At 46.5% G+C, this 20,077-nt stretch overlaps 2 protein-coding genes across 7 annotated transcripts in view; both read right to left on the reverse strand.

Moving 5' to 3' along the window:
- The window catches only part of LOC139301964 (tripartite motif-containing protein 67), a 33,843-nt gene extending 22,004 nt beyond the window's left edge, over nt 1-11,839 (reverse strand). For all 6 annotated transcript variants that reach the window (XM_070925498.1, XM_070925496.1, XM_070925497.1 and 3 more), the window contains exon 1: nt 11,015-11,839. In XM_070925498.1, coding sequence (XP_070781599.1) covers nt 11,015-11,839 — 825 coding nt within the window. The remainder of the gene's footprint in view (nt 1-11,014) is intronic.
- A 3,431-nt stretch (nt 11,840-15,270) lies between these two features.
- exoc8 (exocyst complex component 8) lies at nt 15,271-19,355 on the reverse strand. Its single transcript, XM_070925742.1, has 4 exons — nt 18,128-19,355; nt 17,200-17,453; nt 16,744-16,992; nt 15,271-16,450 (listed from the first exon to the last, which is right to left on the reverse strand). The coding sequence occupies exons 1-4, from the start codon at nt 19,275-19,277 to the stop codon at nt 16,043-16,045; spliced, it is 2,061 nt and encodes a 686-aa protein (XP_070781843.1). The 5' UTR covers nt 19,278-19,355; the 3' UTR covers nt 15,271-16,042.
- Between the last annotated feature and the right edge of the window lie 722 nt (nt 19,356-20,077).

Raw genomic sequence — 20,077 nt, forward strand, 5'->3', positions numbered from 1 at the left:
CATTCTTTAGTTGCTACGAGCAAATATTGTAGGGAAAGCAAACAAAACACATTTTCAGTAATGTCTCAACGTCCTCCAGATACGTTCAGTGTGAACATGTTGCAGATATCTTCGTTAAATAACCCAACACTTGAATATGTTTAAGTTATTTCACGCCTTCGCATTTTAAGGTATATTGTTTTTATCTCTAATATAAATTGTTCTTGTGTCACCGCCTTATTTCTGTCCTCTGTGTTTGATGAATTTGACCGTTTATCACGTGTGTTTGAGGAACGCTTTTACGACATGTGACCAGACTGGTGATTCAGTGCTGGTATTGCAAAATGTTTCATCAGAGAGTATCTATATGTTGGAAGGACCTCTGGTTAAAGTTCCACAGGTAGACACTGAGGACGTGCAGAGGCGGCTGATCGCTGCTGGACAAAAAAAAAAAAAAGAGTTCGGAGGTTTGTGGCTTTTAGCTGGACTGAGGTCAGATTTCAACCATCAGAGAAGATTTTGGCTGACGACTTTTGAGATTCGAAACTTTTTTCTTTTGGAAACCTTTGTATGGAGACAGTTGTGCTGGTGAGTGAACACACAGAGAGGAGATGGGGGTTACTGTGAGCCACGGGAGAACAATAGGCAGCTCTTGTGCATTTGGCTGTCAGCCGGGGGAATGGTTGATGGTGGTGTTGACCTTGTCAAAATGATACCCAGGGGACATGGAGGAGGGGCTGAGCCCTCTCGTTTACCTCCCATTTTATTTCTTCTCATTTGCATCCATAAGCCTTTAACGTCCTCCTCTATCTCTGTTTTCATTCATCCTCTACCTGAAACAGTAGCGCTTGGTGGTAAATAGGGTTCTACTTTGGTGAACCTTATAAAGCTCGGCACCGCGGCACGCTGACAATTAGAATGAGTCCACTTCTCCCAAGAAGAAAGCTGACGTCCTTGTGCAGGATCGCCAGAGGTAAAACATCAAGCGCCGTGAAATGAAATTTAAAAAAGCACGTCTGGTTAACGTGTTGCTCGGCGTCCTTCAGGATCCGTCGCCCCCAGAGTGAGGGAAGAGGGAAAAAAATAGAGCAAAGAGAGTCGGTGGCAGATTGCAGGATGAGTTTGGCTACAACCAAGAGACATATTAAAGATGCAGCTGCCACTTTGTGTGTGTGTGTGCGTGTGTGTGTGTGTGTGTGTGTGTGTGTGTGTGCCATGGTGCACACTCACAGTTCTGTGTTGGACGTCGACCGTTTACACTATATCTACACTACACCATCATGGGATGTTACAGCTCCCCACAGTGTAGTGTGCACCAAATTCATATTAGATAATGCATGTAATCAATCAACTGCATCATATTTATCAAACCAGAGGTAGTCTGCAATTCTTAAAAGCCCTCTTTCTTAAACAGCCAGTCTTTCCCTCCCTCAAGTCTAGTAGGCCAGCTGTGTTCTAGTATTAGTGTTTCACATCTGGTGGAGGTCAAAACCAATCTCCCTTTCCCCTTCCTCCTCTTCATCTTCCCATCCGCCAACCGCCCAGCCTCCCGATCCTCCGCTGCTCTGCTGCCCAGCCATTTTAAGGCTAATATGGCAGAGCGGACTGCTCCGCAACGGCCTCGGTAATTGCAAACACTTGCACATCAACAGTTCACAAACGAATGAGTGCCGTTGCCACATTTAGCTTTAGCAACAACAAAAGAATCTACAGGCTGAGCCGAGACAAAAAGATCGCTCGGTATCGTGCATGTCGCAGTCGCAATATTCACTGTTTCGACGATAGAACAAAAGCAAAGAAATTCGCTTTCAGCGTATGTATCTGATCTTCAAATGGTCATATGACTGGGACGGGCTAATGTGAGGGGGGGGGGGGCAGCAGATATAATGATACATGTGGGTTTCTATGGGTCATTTAGATACAAATCACATTCAGATATCCTCCTCGTGTGTTTCCGTCTGATTTGATCCGTCGTAATTCACAGAAAAAGCCGGCAGGCCGACATTATCACACCTAGAGCTGCGGTGCCAGAGTGACCGAAACAAAACGGCAAAACGAAAGTGCATTAGTGTGTCTAACCTTCACCCAGAAAAAACAATATGTAGAGCTGAAGTTACTGAAGCTTTTTAACCATCTACATGTGAAGCATCAATATTTATAGCGTAAGCTTCGGTGCTCAAACATGTCCGGTGCAGCTGTGCAAAAAAAGGTAGCGTTAAATTTCCTTATCTCCGTGAGTCAGCACCTTCTACATCTTCATAAACATTTTAACTGAGCGCGCCGGCCCTTCCCGAACCATAAAACGTATCACTGACGCAGCACTGTGAAATGTGAAGCTCGAGCTCCACTTCATGTTCCTTTTTTATTTATCAATAAATCAAAAGCACGTCCCCGCAGAGACAGAGAGGGCTCCTTCAAACGCTTCCACTTCTGCCTCCTGTGATCAGACCTTTCACAATTTGCCACCCAACCACAGCACAACACTGTCACGTCCTCTCCAGAGGAATTGATTCCTCCCCGGTCGTCTTAGAGAAACCCGCGACAGGGATCAGCGGCTGCGGCCAAAGTCTTTCCTGAGTGAGGAGAAGCGAGGAGGCATTGTTTTTATCGCCCCCTGACTTTTCCTCGTGGGGGTTCAGCTTCCGAGGAGAGAGCGGAGAGGCAGCCAGAGTGCTGCGGAGCAAAGGCGAGCAGCCCCTCGAATCAATAATTGATCAGGGCTATCTTTCATATTCATACATGCAGAGGGAAGGTAGATTGCCGGGGGCGTAATTGTCATAAAGCAAGTTCGAATTAGGTTTGTTGGAGATGATGAATCTGTCACGGACTGTCACGGGATACTGTACGTTCTTCCGTGTTGCTAACAATTCCTTCACTGTTGCGCCACAGCGAATGTTACAGAAGCTAACAAAAGCATAGTAGCTTTCATACGCACATAAAACACATCTATAAGCATGTAATGTATGTATATAACATGCTGTTTAATTTATTGGGCTTCCTAATGAATGAGCAGGCGCTCGTAGCCATGGCAACAATGCTCATTGTTCCACTATAGGATGTCCACACTCTCCTCAGAGGTCTGGCATCAGCACTCATTTTGTTACCAAAAATAGATCACAAATACTCTCTCTCTCTGTCTCACACACACACACACACACATGCACACACGCGTTCGCATGCGCACACACACACACATACACACTGTACTATACTGGGTTAACTGCAGCTACACACACACAACCTTTCCGCAGAGCAATGTCTGCTGAGGAGAGGAAGTGTAGTAAAGTGTGCATTAACCTACATTCAACACACAAGTCCAGCAGCACAGCCTTGAGTTACTCTGTGCCACACTGTGTGTGTGTGTGTGTGTGTGTGTGTGTGTGCACTCATGACATTGTGAGGACAGGAATCTGTTATAGTCCTGTTATGGGGACTGAGCTCCCATGTGGGGACAGAAGTCCGGTCCCCACAAGGTTAACCGTTTATTTTAGGGTTAAGACTTGGTTTTAGGGTTTAAGGTTAGAATTAAAATTAGGTTCCACATCCCACATCCTCTTAAAGAGTACTCCACCTATTTAGCATCGGACACATGATGGACAGTTTGTAAAAAAATATATCACAATCGATGCAGCAGAACCAGATATATTGTATCAAAACATGGCGCCTGCATTACCCACAAAGCAACTCGACTGCTGACGGTACAGTCAGAGATTTAGTTGTATTATGCTAATTTCTCTGACAGCTGAAGTGACTTTTGACTTGTTTTCCTCCTGTCTTTATCATATGTCAATTTATTTGTTTCCTTGAACTTGTTATGTATTAACAATTAATTATTATAGTCATCATTTTCAAGTCAGGAACCCGGATTAGATGTTAAAATGCAAACACACTCTGCGCTGAATAAGAAGCTCAAATGTAAATAAATCCAACTTTAAGTGAACCTTCCTTGAACCAGGTGAGTAATTGAGATTTAACCCCAGCGTTTCCCGGGAAACAATAATAAAGTCCACAGAATGTCCTCACAAGTACTGTACCACATATTAGTGTGTGTTGCCGGGCCTGAGGTAACAGGCGAGCGAGGCTGACCTGTCATGCTCGGCGAGCTGCCATCTGGAATGAGGTTAGTCAGGCTCGGCCAGTCGGCGCAGCGCTGCACTCGCTCTAAATTACCTCAGCAACTCTGCGTCTCCCAGAGATGAAAGCACCTATTTTTGCTGATAAAATTGCAGTAATTTCTCGTAATGCGGCCTGAGGCACAATTCAATTTCAAAGGACGTATCACATACAAGCTCGCATTAAGACATAACATGAGGTTACCTGGTTTTTCTACCTCTATTAAAACTACAATACCTTCCCTGCTCCTTCTTTATGACATGTCTGTGAGCGTCTGTGAAATGAACATACTTTACTTTTAACATTTTGTTGGGCAGATCATTTATAAAACAGTGCATCAGTTGGCATGGAAATCATATTCTTGGACAGTGGAGTCTGGGAAACGTCCGAAGAATCAACTGGAACCACCAAACTGCTGTATGGGCAATCAACTGTCCATTTCTCAACTCTCGACAGCTACATACAACAAGGCATTATAGTTCCAGTGAATGGAAGCTGGTTTTGGTGGCGGGTAGTTGTGAAACCAGAAACCCTTTTTCTCCCATATCTAAAACCCAAAGCAAAATCCAAGAATCCAATCAGGATTATTTATTAGTTATAAAGGCATAACTTGAATTTCAATTTAAAAAATGAATGCAAAAAAAAAAAAAAGGTTAACGTTTATGTTTCAGCAAAAGACGGCGCTTGTGAAATCATTGTGGTTTACGTGCGTTGATGCATTTAACCCGCACGGATTTCTTTTCTGAGCCTTTCCATGAAGAAGACATGCTATCGTGTGCAAATCACAGTCGACCCCTCAAACAATGATCCCGTACATGAAGGATGAACCTGGAGTTCTGGGCAGGTGACTGAGCCGCAAACAGCACGGGAGGCTGAATGTCGGCTCATGTTTTGGAAACGAGAGAACTGACTGCAGCAACAGCAGCAGCTTTGTTTCACCGTCCAAAACAGCGGAAAACAACAACAACAACAACAACAACAACAACAGTCGCCTGAAAAGGGTTGAGAAACTTGAGAACAAATCCCGGCAGAACAACATGAAGATAAATCAGGTGCAAGGACGCGATATGACAGACTTTTCTAAACAGCCTCCTGTTGGAGAAGCTCGGGAAATACCGAGGGAGCAATTAAATTCCGGTGCTGTATACACCCCCCCCACGTCATTCCTCACTCAGCAATGGTCCGATCTTTGAGGTACCACACAGACGTCTTTAAAAAAAATAAAAGCCACCGGGCAGAGGAGAAGATAAGCTCACATCTTGGGAAAAGGGATATATTTTGATCAAGGCTTATCTGCTAACATACAGAAAGACACGAGCCTACACTAACCCCCCCCCCCCCCTCCCCCCCCCCCATGCAATTACAGGAGAGGCAGATACGTTAAATCACACATTGTTTAATCAGCCAAGTTGAAGGTGTTTGGAATGGAGAGAGCGGCATGGATTTGTCATTTCCAGGAGGAGGATGTGAAGGATCTTCGTGAGAGAGGGAGTGTTAGAGGGATCAAACACTTGAACACACTGCGGCAGATGAAAGGCAGCCCCTGTCCTAGAAATGGTGTTGTAGACGCCGCGCATTTCATTTGCCAAACACATTTTGATGGAAACGTAATTGCTGCCTGGATTGTGGTCAGAGGCCACGATCGCGCACATTGATAGGATGGTGGTGGCCGTCAGGCGGTTCGTTTTAAAGGAGTCGTGTCTCGTGTCGCTTCAAGGCACTTTTCCAGTATCGAACCAAGACCGCGACCTTTCGCTAATCTTAACCGAGTGCTTTGAGTGCCTAAAAAGGTTGTATCACGCTTTGGATTGCCATGAGAGGACGTTGGCGATATTGTAAGACAACAAGTGGAACACACTGAAACTTGGTACATGTCTGTCAGTTAAAAATGATTTGTTGATATTGACTGTTAATCGGGCGGCAGTGCATTTCTCCCAAAAACGTGTTTGCTGCTGCGATCTAGCAGTATGTGAATGCAAAAAGACGGGGCCGTGGGGAGAGAGAGACCCTTGAACCCAAAGCTGCGTCCACGTTAAAGTCACCCAGGACGCAAAATGACAGGCTTAAAGCTAAAAGGTGTAAAGGTGCCGTTTCCCACATATTCATATTCTAGCAGCAGTTCTGACATCACAGGAAGGCGCTTTTAAAAACTGCTGTTTTTAAGTCCACTTCCTTCCCGTGGTGATGGCACAAAAGTCATCATCGGCCTCAGCTCGCGAATAGCGCTGCTGCTGTCCACCACAAATGTTGACATATTTAAAAGTCATATTTGCAGCGCCGCAGCTGGCTGCTCTTTACTGGACTGACATGCACACGTGTGTTTTCTGCTCGACTGGACCAGTGTGTCTTTCTCTGCATCAGCGAGAGTTCATCCGCTTCACATGTACATATTTATGCCTTCTGACTGTGTGTGTGTGGGTGTGTGGGTGGGTGTGTGTGAGTCCCTCTGAGTGTGCACCACTGGGATAGTCACCCCCGGGCCGCATCATGTTTGATTTACAACAAATACAGTGACGATCCAGATGTCTTTCCTGGATATCTCTCTGCATTAGTGAATATCTCAAATATCGGATTTGTAAAGCATAAAACACACACACACACACACACACACACACACACACACACAGCTGCTACATGTGAACTCCCCAAGGAATCTGACTGACAACTAGAGGTCTGTTTAAACCACATGGGACATAATGTTACTCACAGTCTACAACCCAGGTTACACACACACACACACACACACACACGCACACACACACACAAACCATAAACACCACCATCCTTTGCTGAATCATCAGTACTGCATCACTATGCATGAGCAGCCCATAGCCAAATAAACGAATATCATTTACATCTGCAGGACAACATTTACAGGCCAGCAACACGAACACACACGACAGCCGGCGCAGGGACAACCCCCCTCGAGCTGCGGGGACCCGGAGAAGAGTTTGAAAACCGCAGCGGTGGAGAGCTATTGATTCAAAAGCACGGACCAGAATGTGAGATTTGAAATCCAAAGAGTTCACCACCTGACCAGGTATTTCATTGGTTTTTCCTTACAAAAAGGATCTCATGTTTTGATCAGGAACAATGCGCAGTGTAATATGAATGTACCACGCTATTAAAGAATTAGCCCACGCTAAATACTCCACGGAAGAACCATATATTAAATATAGTTTAGAGGGAAGACAAAGGTTCGACATCACTGTGTTCCTGCAGAGCAGTGCGTGCGTGTGTGTGTGTGTGTGTGTGTGTGTGTGTGTGTTTTGTGATCGTGCTGCTGTTGACAAAAAGGGTGCCATGCACAGTGACCTGAGGAGTCTGCCACTGGAAATCAGTGAAATGATTTTGATTTGTTTTGTCTTCTCCAAAGGTGTGTTTTTTTTTTTTCGGGCAACATTTACAGAAAGAACATGGCAGCTAAAAACACCGAATCCTTACAGTGAGACGACATCCCCAGAATATTAGCAGAAGCCTTAAAAGCTCTGCATCAGCCAGAGTCTCTTAATTACATCTTTTGATGTGTTTTCTTCTTTGGTACGTGGGAGTGTGCATCATGATTTGCCATGTGATCACTGTGGTTGTTGTCATCTAATGTCTCATAATTTCACACAGGCTCCGCGACCATGAACCAACCAGTCCGTCTCCAACATCCGGTCATCCCTGAGAGGAATCTGCACGGAGGAAGAGGCATTTCTAATTTTAATAAGTTGAAGAGCGAACGAACCAAAACAAGAACGCCGACCGAAGCAGAATAAACAAACAGGACCAGAGAGCGCGGCCCACCAAAACAAAATCCAGCTCTGCGGCACTGACCTCATTGAGTGGCACTTCAAAAACCCGACAGCCATTTCAAAGACGCACATGATGCTTTGGAGCCCGTTCTCAAGAGCAGACCGAGGCGAGACGGAGACGGCCAGCCATCGATCTCAACCTCGACGTGAAGGACGCCGTATTAACTAAGTGGCGGCCATCTCTTATTCATGCGCTGCTCATTACTTATCAACGCCCTCTCACTCCTGTACTCTGATGGGATTTTCACGGTCCATTTATGGGACAGGGTGATGGAGAGAAAGGTGGAGGAAGGGCTGGAGGAAAGGAAAGGGGGGTGGGGAATAAACCAGGGGGAGGAGAGAGTGAATAAGATGCAGAGGAGGTGAATGATGAGCTGAGGAAAGAGGCGGATAAACGGTGAATGAAAAGAGAGACAGACACAGAGATTAGTCCCGATGACCCACTTAGCAGGAGACAGACGAAAATAGCTTTTCATTTACACTTACGAAGTCTGGGTGTGATGATCGTGATAATGAAGGCCTCGTGCGAATGGTGTAAACACAGGAAGCGCGCCAGTTGAAGAACGGGCTTGTACAAAATCCCCGGTCCCGCCAAACACCAGTTCTAGTGGTCTTCGTTTTGCTTTAAACCCTTTTGATTCCAGCTCCTGAGGCCGTTTTTTTTTAACCATAATCTCATAATAAATATGGTAATGATATTGTTAAAATGTTAAAGCACTGTTAAAATGCTACACGCGCCACCCCCTCAGTGCAACCAAACGTGGGCCTCTACTCGGAATAAATATGAGAAGCGAGGAAAGACAGCTCCATGGTTTAACTCTTCATTCAGGTGAGAGAGAAAAGCGCGGGGGGGGGGGGGGGGGGCGGTGAACTTGAAGTGACCCCGACACCGAGGCAGACTGTTAAATTAATGAAAGAGTCGTGAAAAAATGAATCCACTCGTAAATCACTTTAATCATCCTTTAATGAAGCGTGCGGGCGGTTTTTTTTTGGGGGCAGGCAGGGGGAGGAGCGGCGAAACGCGGCGCTATCACCAGGTTTTTGGCCAAATGTCATCCCAGTGGACTCTCCAGTCAGTGAGGGGGTCCTGTTTATTTTTGTTTTTTGGCGTGAACGCAACTGTGCTCCAAGTTGCTTGTCCATTTTAAAAAACGACGCTAACCAAGTGAATACGGTTCTGCTCTGTATGGTACTGGAGAAATCGGACAAAACAAACACAAACCAAACCGTTTTTTTGATCAACGGTCATTTCTTGGGAAAATTGCGCCGCTTTTTAAATCCTCACGGTACGCGCAAACCCGAAAAACCCGAGTCAGGGCCGCGCTTTTGTTTAATGTGCAGTGCTGGAAAAAAAACGTACTGAGGTCCTTCACTTAAAAGAAAAGTATCAGTAAATAACTGTAGTGAAGTGAAAAAGTACAACGTTTCCCTCTGAAATGTGACACTCAAGTACCTCAAAATTGTACTTCGATGCAGTGCTTGAAATGTACTTCCCACCACTGTTAATACGCATGCGTCCTTTCAACAAGGCATTGTCAAACCACACTTCTTCAGACTTTAGCAGAAGCTTATTTTTCTAATTCTTCTTCCTGTCCTGATCCTGCCTGAGGGGCTGACTCCTCCTCCTACACTACAGTCACTGCTCACACACAGTAAGGCATGAAAATAGCAAGACAACGCCATGTGACCTATTCATGTAGTGACTCATGCACACGCACACACACACACACACACACACTCACTCAAATGGGGTTTAACGCCTACAGTAATTATGTTTGAATCAGTCAGGGTTCTCTAATTTACCATTTGCCCCACATACAGTGAAGTCAACGCAGGATTGCGAAGGCTTTTCCCTTTTCTGTGACTAACATTTGACCTCAGCACCCTCTGGCTTTACTGTACATGAAGTAACCTGCACAGCAGCTGGAAATGTGAGGGCACGTCGGGTACTGAGCAGTGTGTTTGGGTGTGAGAGAGAGAGAGAGAGAGAGAGAGACTGTAGGTAATAGTGTGTGTAAACCATATAGGTCATTAGAACTAAGTAGTCGCCTAATTGTTAATACTATCAATTTAATTATGGCTTTAAAAGGCATTCAGGCTTATTAGGCTCAGTGTGTGTGTGTGTGTGTGTGTGTGTGTGACGGTGTATGACCCTGTGTGTGACTTATTTACTCTCTCCTCCCCCTGGTTTGACTGTATGTATGAGTGTGTGTGTGTGTGTGTGTGTGTGTGTATGTGACCGTGTGTGTGACTGTGTGTATGAGAGTGTGTGTGTGTGTGTATGTGTGTAACTGTGGATGTGACCGTTTGTGTGACTGTGTGTGTGTGTTTAACTCTGTATGTGACTGTGTGTATGAGAGTGTGTGTGTGTGTGTGTGTGTGTGTGTGTGTAACTGTGTATGACCGTGTGTATGACTGTGTTTGAGATTGTGTGTGTGTGTGTGTGTGTGTGTGTGTGTGTGTGTGTGTGTGTGTAACTGTGTGTAACTGTGTATGACCGTGTGTATGACCGTGTGTATGAGAGTGTGTGTGTGTAACTGTGGATGTGACCGTGTATGTGACTGTGTGTATGAGAGTGTGTGTGTGTGTGTGTGTGTGTGTGTGTAACTGTGTGTAACTGTGTATGACCGTGTGTATGACCGTGTGTATGAGAGTGTGTGTGTGTAACTGTGGATGTGACCGTGTATGTGACTGTGTGTATGAGAGTGTGTGTGTGTGTGTGTGTGTGTGTGTAACTGCGTTTGTGATCGTGTGTGTGACTGTGTGTGTGTGTGTGTGTGTGTGTGTGTGTGTGTGTGTAACTGTGGATGTGACCGTGTGTATGACTGTGTGTATGAGAGTGTGTGTGTGTGTGTGTGTGTGTAACTCTGTATGTGACCGTGTGTATGACTGTGTGTTTGAGATTGTGTGTGTGTGTGTATGTGTAACTGTGGATGTGACCGTGTGTGTGTGTGTGTGTGTGTGTGTGTGTGTGTGTGTGTTTAACTCTGTATGTGACTGTGTGTATGAGAGTGTGTATGTGTAACTGTGGATGTGACCGTGTGTGTGTGTGTGTGTGTGACTGTGTGTGTGTGTGTGTGTTTAACTCTGTATGTGACTGTGTGTATGAGAGTGTGTTCCCTCACCTTGTGCTGTTTCCACATCACGGCCAGCGGCTTGACGTCGTGCTTGGCGTGCTTGCCCTCCTCCAGACACTTCATACACACCGGAGCCTTGCAGCTGTAGCAGTACATGTTGAAGTTTTCCGCTTCGTGGTCCACGCAGGTCGCCGGTTTCCGCGCGGTAGCGGGCGGCTGCTGCCCGCCGCCGCCGCTCGCCGCGCCGCCTCCTGCCGCTTTGCTTCGCGGCGGCACCAGGCGGTGCTTGGCGAGCGGACCGCGGGACGGGTGGCACCGCTGCTGGCAGGCGGTGCAGTAGAAGACGTCGCACTGCTCGCACATCACCGCCGCGTCCACCGGGTTGCGGTCGCACAGCTGGCACTTCACCGCGGTAGAAGACGAAGAGGAAGAGGAGGAGGAGGAGGAGGAGGCGGAGGCGGCGCGGTTCTGCAGGTACCGCGCCACGATGGCCTCCAGCAGCCGGTTCCGAGGGAAACCCCGGAGCCCCCGCTCATCCAGGGAGACGCTCCGGTGGCACAGCGGGCAGGTGAGGGAGCAGTGTCGGTGGTGGTTGGCCGGCGGAAACACCCGCACCCCGTTTGGAGACTTGAGCTGGCACGGCGTGTAGGAGCCGTACCCGCTGTCCGTCTCGCTGTACAGACTCATTTTGTCCATGTCCAGGTAGTCGTAGTCAGAGCTGCCCGAGGCTCGGCTCTGCACCGGGGTCTCTCCCTCCGGGGTCTGCACGGTGATGTTCCGCGCACACGCCAGGCAGACGTTGTGGGAGCACGGCAGCAGGATGGGGTCCTTGAAGAGGGAACCGCAAACGGGGCATTTTAACTCTTCCTCCATCGCTCCCGTCTGTTTCTGCGCACCGGGGGGGAGAAGCGGCTTCAATGGAAACACATCCAGCACCGACTGACGCGGACAGCTCCCCGAGCGGCTCTGCGCAGGCGCAGAGAGGGGGCGGGGCCTGTGGGGCTTGTGGTTTGAGTTGATTGATCGGGTTAATTTGAAGGCTCTGAAACCCCCCCCCACCCCCCCCCCCCCCCTCCATGATTGTCAGGACTTGCAAACACGGTCATACTGAGGGAAGAGTGCCCTAAACGCTCATCTCACTGCTCTCAAAAATATAACTATATATATATATATCATTAAAAAATATATTATATACATATATTAGTTAGGGTTAGGTAGCAGCTAAATTACACTTCCTGTAAATGTTATTTTCCAACATGAAGGTTAAATCAGGCTGAAGCTGTTATTTATTGAGTATTTTGATGGCCTGAAAGTACCAGAAGGATTGTTGGCCCATTGAGTCTGAAAGCGCTGGAGTCATCTTGTATAGTCTCCTTATACAATCAATAATTAAACCCCCGCCAGATTGCTAAAAGAAAAACAACAACTTTGAAGTGGAATAATTACAATTTCCTGAACTTTCTAAAAGCTCGTGAGAAAGTAAAAGTTCTACCTCCTAAATAAGTATAGTTACAGTATCCCATATGCAAAAAGTACTCTATGACACACAATTCAATCTATATTCCACATATTCTATTTCTGTTGTTATCGTTGATCCAGTGACATGTAAACCAACATTTTGACCTTGTAGCCGGGTCGGGGTGGAGCTCATTTGAACTACTTTTGTCTAGAACGCGTGTTTTGAGTAACAAACGTTTATTTGCAAAGTAACCAGTCATTACAAAATGTAAAGTACCGTTTTGAAATGTAGTGGAGTACAAGTCCCCTCAAAAATTGTACTTTGGTAACTGAACTTCTCGGCCTTAAATTCAGCATTAAAAAAAAAAAGAACAGTTAAGTTTGCTCATGTCTTTGACTAAAGGAAAAGTCTTTTCTTGTTGGAGCAGAAAGGCACATGATTGTCCATCATTACGTCAACAGTAACGGTGGTCGTGATGACGCTAATGACGATCACTTATTGTGACTGCCTGATGCCTGATGAGTTTGTTCTGCCTGTCAGTCTCAGGCGGATGATCGTGGAGGCGACCCCCCCCCCCGCCCCCGCCCTGTCAGAGAGGACGGATCCTCAAAATGGCCGGAGATTTGGAGTCAGTTTGACCCTTTCACCTCTGTGTTGGTGTGACATTGGCGGCCGGCGTTTGCTCAACGTTTCATTTGACCAGACAGCAGCCGTGACTGGAGTCCCTCAGGGTGCAGCCTTCATCCCCTCCCTCTGGGACAGCTCGTCCGCTTATTAGCCCTGTTAAGCGCCCCATCACCTCGTCACAGATCTGCTCTGGTGAAATGAACATGCACAAGTGGAAGGATCAATGCACGCTCACGCGAACGTTCATTGCCTTGCTTAACCTCCACACACAGTCTTGAGGTTTGGCCTTGTCATTTGAACAACACGTGCTCGTAAAAAAACATTAAAGGCAGGGCTTCAAACCGCAGCACGACAGCTCGAGATGAAAGCTGAATTGTCACTTTTTGACAACGACGCAGAAGTCTAAATGGCTTTTTGACAGTTCTCTGTGAGGCAATCTCTGTGAGATGCTCCTGGAGCTGAAATCCAAATGATGCCCAACAGCACTATCCCCTTAAAATGACTGTCAAAGAAGAGCTCTTTTGAAACTGCATTATTGCACCACGCCAGGATACGTGTTCCAAACTTTATTCCATTTCACTTCAAAAGTGCTGGATGGATGGATGGATGGATGGATGGGTGGGTGGATGGGTGGATGGATGGATGGGTGGTAAACATTGTAGAAACACTCTTTTATGAAGGAAAAGTCCTGCAACCAACACATATGACTGTCATAATATATCATAAATATTATTACATTTATATAAACGTATTGGATTATATTATTGGATTATAATTATTGATGCATTCGTGTGTCGCTTTAGAGTTGCAGTTGGTAAAGGTGGGGCTAATTAAAAAAAAAAAAACGTTATAGACTGCTGGGTAGAAGTCTTATTAATCTGAATCTGCAAAGTTACAACTAACGCCAGCGAATGAATGGAGCGGAGTAAAAAGTACAATGTTTGCTTCTGAATTGTTGTGCTGTATAAGAAGTATAAAATACTCTATATACTCCCAACTGCATGCACGTGACGCAAGATGAGGCTGGAGACTAAGTTATCTTTGGAATGAAAGCATCCCTGTACAGCGCCTTCACCACAGTCTGACGACCTTTGCTGACGAAGAATCAGAACTCATCACTCCCTCAGAAGTTGACTGAATGGATTCCTCTGGGGATGATCCCAGCAGCCCGATGCTTCTCCTCCGAGGATGAGCTGATAACTTCACCCGAGGCTTTTCCTCGAGGCCTCGATCACGTGCGTGACTGATCAGACTGAGATGAGCTGTGGAGCAGAGAGAGCAATCGTGTGTTGAATCCTGAATGGAGTCTAAAAATAACGTGCGTCTGCCACCGTGGCACGTTGGGCTTCGTCGCTGCTGGGAAATGTTTCACACAGAAAGGAGGATTGTTTTCATGTTGCAATAACACAGTCCAAATTGGGGGGGGGGGGGGGGGGGGGGGGGAGGTTACGGCAGGAACAACTGCATGGCAGACGGGTCAAATGATTGAATTTAGAATTTTCTCTTGCTGTTTTATACCAAAATGTGGACTTTATTATCCATCAACCACCATAGTCCATGTTTTTAAAGTCGCCACAAGAGGGCAGCATTGCTGTGAGCCCGGGATCAATGAATAAACTGTATTGCTTTGGCTGAATGGCAGTGCTTTTATTTTGTATAGCCACAGGGAAATGTTGTGCACAGTCCCTCTCTGTATCTATAAGAGGTCTGTGTACAAGTGTAGTAATATTCTTAATATATAACTATATACTAACTGCTGGACAGGAGCGATCATTAACGTCATCGCTTCGGCCTGTGCTTTTCCTGCCGTGCTCGCTGTGTGGAAAAAGGGTCTGTGAATGGAATTCTTTTGGGAATGATGAGGAAAGAAAGAAAGAAAGCGTGCTCTGGTGCCGGTCAGAAAAAGTGTGACGAGATGAAGTACAAGATGGATAAAGCGGCGTTGTTGCTCGTTAAGCAAACGCAAGTCAAATACAAAACGCGTCTTGCTCTTGAGCTCACTGTCAATATGGCAGGACAGGCTCAAGGCTCAAGTCTGGGCAAAGTTGAACCGTGTCAATTATGTTATTTTAAAAAAATATATATCTACTTGGCTCCTTTAGTTACTCGTACTCTTCAACATAAGCAGGAACACAGACACAAACATACTCACTATGCAGCTGCTGTTGTTCAGTGCAACTTACATCTTTCTGGGAAAAAAAACAAAAAAACAACAACATTGTGCTTGTGCATGATGATTTTTATTCAATTTCATGCGTTTTTTTGTTAAACACAAACTTTTGACTATTACGACATAGCGAACATTTTACCAGTGCATCTGCTTTCCAGTCGCCCCTTTTCAAACTACTTGGTGTCTGAAATCAAAGCTGAGCCAGTTTGCTTCCAACAACAGCATGGACATTAGCTTGCCATGGCGAGGACACGCGTATTCCGTTACGATCAGACATTTGTAATGATGCTTTAATAAATTGCGGAATGGCGTTTCAGAGAGAGGAGGCTCCCGCCCGTCTGATCAGAAGCACACATTCATCAGCTGTTTGTAGGAACGGTGCACCCTGACGTGAAATCCCAATTGGAGGGTTAAATCAACTGCCTCCACTGATGAAATGGGACGTGGTCATTGCTCAAAAATACAAATATTGGATGCAGCAATGGGGATTTTTTGAAAGCAATAATAACATCTGATCATTGTATATCATATTAGCCGATAGCAATGGGCCTTTTTGTGAGAGTCTGTACAAATTCGGGTGCAAAGTAGCTTTTTCGGTTATCTTAAGGTATCTTACTCTGCCGTTCTCCATGTTGCATCCTGTCATTTCCTGTCCTGCAATCCCAAAACTACTAATATCTCACGTTGTTTTTTTTAAAATGGGAGTTGGGATTGCCAGAACAGTCAGTAAAAGAACAAGAACTGAGTGTTTCTTGTCCTCCATCTTTTATTGCAGTCTCGCACCCTTTTTCCAAGCGAGCCACAGGCGCTCCCGTCGGCCTCACACCACAGACGTGGTACTCTCGGGGTTGATTCGAACCGGCCTGTTGCTCTTCCTCAGGTCCTGCAGCTGTTTGGCCGGCTTTCCCACGCCCTCCTCAAACCTCCGCTCCACCACCGGCAGTACGGTGTCGTGGAGGAAGGTGGCGTTCTGCATGATGAAGGCCTTCTTCTCGGGGTCCTGCTCGCAGCGGAGGCTGTAGTCCACGTGCTGCACGGCCACCAGGATGATCTCCCTCAGGCTCTCCAGCAGCACCATGTGCAGCTCGGGGAAGTAGAGCTTCAGGCCCTCCTCCAGGAAGCTCATCATCTGCTTCGTGAAGGCCACGACGGTGTAGCTCAGGTTCACCCAGCAGTCGTCGCCGGTGTACTGCTCGAAGCTGCCCATGCCGCAGAGGCGCATCTCGTCCTGCAGAGAAAAAGATAAATGTGGTCATAAAATGCAACAGTGATTTAACATATAGTTTATTCATCTGTTGTCCTTAACAACCAGCATCTGGTAGGTCTTTCTTTTGCTTGATAAATAACTTAAAACAATCAATCGGGCAGCTGATTCATTTTCTGTCAATCAACTAAACAATAAATCCATTAACCAACAGAAAGTGTGTGGGGGGGGGGGGGGGGGGGGGGGCAAAGTCACGGTGCTGGAAACGCTGTTTGACCGACACCCAATCACCACGGAGAACCAACAGGCAAATCCACCTTGAGTTTAGCCAGAGCCTCGGGGGTCATGAGGTTCATCCTCCTCCACATCTCCTCAGAGTTTCGGTGCTTGGTGGCCTCCATGATGATGTCCTTGTAGCTCAGCAGGGCCGCCTTGATGTCCTTGACCAGCAAGGACTGCAGGGTGAAGGTCAGGTCGAGGCCGATCTCCGTCAGCTGCTGACAGTGCTCCTTAGCCACTTTGACGCACTCTGCTGCTGTCGACAGGCTCTCCTTACTGTCAAACACCTGATAAAAGACAAATAAACACAAGAATAAATATATTTTCACAGCCTTTCAATGGACATATTTCACCCTCTGGTCGCCATGTGAGAGAATCTTACCGCTTAAGACAAGAGGAATACTGAAAATCTTCCTTGAAAATCTCAAAAATATCCCACATCTACCAGACTGTTACTTATCAGTCTCGCCTTCTGTGTCTGGTCCCCCACCTACCTGCTTGCTGAAGGCGTCCACAAACATCCCCATGGCTGATCTGGACCAGACCACGAAGGCGGAGTAGCAGCCCGTGTTCCCCGCGAAGTCCATCTCGAACTCCTTGGCCGTCTCCAGCAAGCTGGTGAAGAAGATGTTGCAGAGTTTGTGGATGTAGAGCAGCGTGGCTCCTTCTATGCGCAGCTGCCGTATCGCCGTCTGGACTGCAGCGGCGCGGTTCTTCAGGAACAGCTCACAGGCCTTGGTGGACTGGCCTGCAGCGCAGTGGGAAAGAATTCAAATGTGCGGCAAATATTTGATCTAACGCAGTGAGACAGGACAGACCTCATAGAACTTGTGCTGTAATTATAGACTTTGACATTTTCTAACCACATTTGACACACATGAGGTTTAAGGCTGATTCGTACAGGTTTTTGACTAAATGTCTTAAAATTTGATTTAAAAAGGGGATTTAGTTTTGTCCATCACAATACACTGAACGCCTGACAGTGTGGAGAAGGCAACAGCGTTTAGAACATCATTTAGGAAGATCAACTTTTATATATATATATATATATATATATATATATATATATATATATATATATATATATATATCAGAACAGTTAAATGACATTTTTGATTTTTTTTTTTTAAATACTCACAAAATGTTACAGAGTTTGGTTGGTGGTAAGTCATACATGTCTTTCTGAGGTGTTCTGCTGGGATTTACGTTGGCCTCCAAGGTCTAAATCTCGGAGGCTGCAATGTTTGCATGCTTGCTCCAAGTATTTAAAGTAGATGTAACTACTACATGCAAAATGACTACTCCCTCAGCAACAGTGCAGCTCGTGAGTGTGAATATATTGAACTGAGAGGTGGAGCGGTGTTGTTGATGTGTGAGGTGCTATTGATGGAAAAAAACAAAAAAACAAAACAAAAGGAGGACCTAGTCTGATCAGCTGGGACACTGCCCGCCGGGTGGCTTTGGGTCCGCCACGTAGTGACCGATCCGGAGACAACTCGAACACCAGAACCTCCGTCAGCTGCCGCACGCGCTCGTCCACCTTCAGCCTCAGCTCTTTGACCCTCTGGGTGACCGGCTGGTCTTTGAGATACTCGTTGAGCTTGTCCAGCAGGTCCACGGCGCCCTCGAAGTCTCTCTGGGCGATGCAAACGTCCAGATCCTCCGGCAGCTCCTGGATCCACTCCAGGCTGAGGTCCACGCTCTCTTCGGCACCGGCTGGCTCGTCGTCGTCCACGTCGAAGGGATTGGTGGACACCTCGGCCCTCGCGGGCGAAGTAGGGACCTCCTCCTCTTTCTTGTGCTTGTCCTTGGTGGCTTTGTTCTTCTTGGTTTCGTCCAGGATCTCCAGCCACTCCTTCTTGATCTTGCTGTTCTCCGCCTGGAAGATGCGACTGTCTGGGAACATGAGGATCTTGAACATGTCCTTCATGGGGGGGTTGTCTTTTACGTTGACCACGGCGAAGCTCTCCAGGTCGTACAAGGCGTTGTATTTGTACTTCACGGTCCCTCTGCGGTTCGGCAGCCAGGTGGCGATTAACAGGCAGTCATTCATCAGGAAAGCATGCACCTTCTGTATGGGGGACATGTTGTCAACATCAAACTCCACGAGATCACCATTGTAAACCAGGTGCCTCCCTGGGGTGTCCATGATGTTTTTCACGCCCTCCACTTTCTCCAGCAGCGAGGTGAGCGTCCTCTGCTTCACCTCCTCTGTTTCTTTGGGGAAGGCCGCCTGCATCTCTTTGGAGGTCTCGTCCTTGTCTGTGGACAGCAAGGCCTGAGTGATGCTCTCCATGATGCTCTTCTGCTCCGTCAGGATGTGGCTCAGCTGGTACATCTCGCTCTCCAGGTAGGAGATCTCTTTGGCCGTCTCGATGAACTGTCTGTAGTTCTTATAGACATTTTTCTTCAGGTTTTGCGCCGTTTCGTCGGCCAAGTTTTGGATTTTCTGACGGTGCTCCTGCAAGTCCCTGTCGCCGTCGGACTGCTGCGACAGCTGCTTGACGTAATTTTGCGGGTCGAAGTTAGGCGATTCCAGCAGCTTCCGTAGCCGGTTCCCCGTTTCCGACATCTTCTGCCGTGTGTGCGCGTCCTTATTGAAACAAAATATTGATATAGCAGTGATAAATGTAGACAGAGGACGAGTTCGTGGAGGCCCCTCGGTTCATGTCCGCTTCCAACCCAAAACAGGAAGTTGTAAACCGGTTGACACCCTGAAACGTCACGAGATTCAGAAAACAAGATGGCCAACAAATCGCATAAAATAAAAAATAAATGAAGACATTTTTCAATGGAATTTGTCGCTTATACAGGCCCAAATCGTTATTGTATTATAACACTTAAATATTAACTACATGCAATAATTGACTCGTTGCTAATTTCCATTGATTTAAACATAAACTACAGCAGGAAAATCTCCGAGTGGATTTTAGCTTGGCCAACTATTTGAAATGACGAAGACAACAAATCCCAGAATTCCTTTCTACAATTTCAAACAAGCGAAGGTTTTGTCAAGTGCGCGAGAGTTACTCGAATCTAGAGCGGAAAACAAGTGTCGCAACAAGAGCAAACTATTACTATGATTTAAAAGCATTAATATATGCCACTGAACAACGAATAATCGTACTTTGGTTATTTAAAATATACATCAAACAAAACAAAAAAAATAGTTGTATTAGCCGCACACTTCTCATCTAAAAGAAGATGGCCGAAGTTTTATTTTGAAATACTTAACGGATGTTCCTTGGTTGTATTGTGATTAGAGCGACACAACGATTGGCGCTATTAGCTTTGGACTGACAGTTAGCACACACCTTCGTCCAACAAGAAGATGTGGAGGTTTTAGCCGAAATTATGACGCCGGTTCCGAGC

The sequence above is a fragment of the Enoplosus armatus genome, chromosome 19, assembly GCF_043641665.1.
Source record: "Enoplosus armatus isolate fEnoArm2 chromosome 19, fEnoArm2.hap1, whole genome shotgun sequence".
Lineage (NCBI taxonomy): Eukaryota > Metazoa > Chordata > Actinopteri > Centrarchiformes > Enoplosidae > Enoplosus > Enoplosus armatus.

Bases quoted from the DNA above. Each gene is read 5' to 3' on its own strand.
- exoc8 (XM_070925742.1), bottom strand. From the start codon at position 19,277: ATGTCGGAAACGGGGAACCGGCTACGGAAGCTGCTGGAATCGCCTAAC. The intron at 16,993-17,199 runs GTAGGTGGGGGA...GTCTTTTATCAG, and splicing joins TGGACGCCTTCAGCAAGCAG to GTGTTTGACAGTAAGGAGAG. The intron at 16,451-16,743 runs GTGGATTTGCCT...TTTTCTCTGCAG, and splicing joins AGGCTCTGGCTAAACTCAAG to GACGAGATGCGCCTCTGCGG.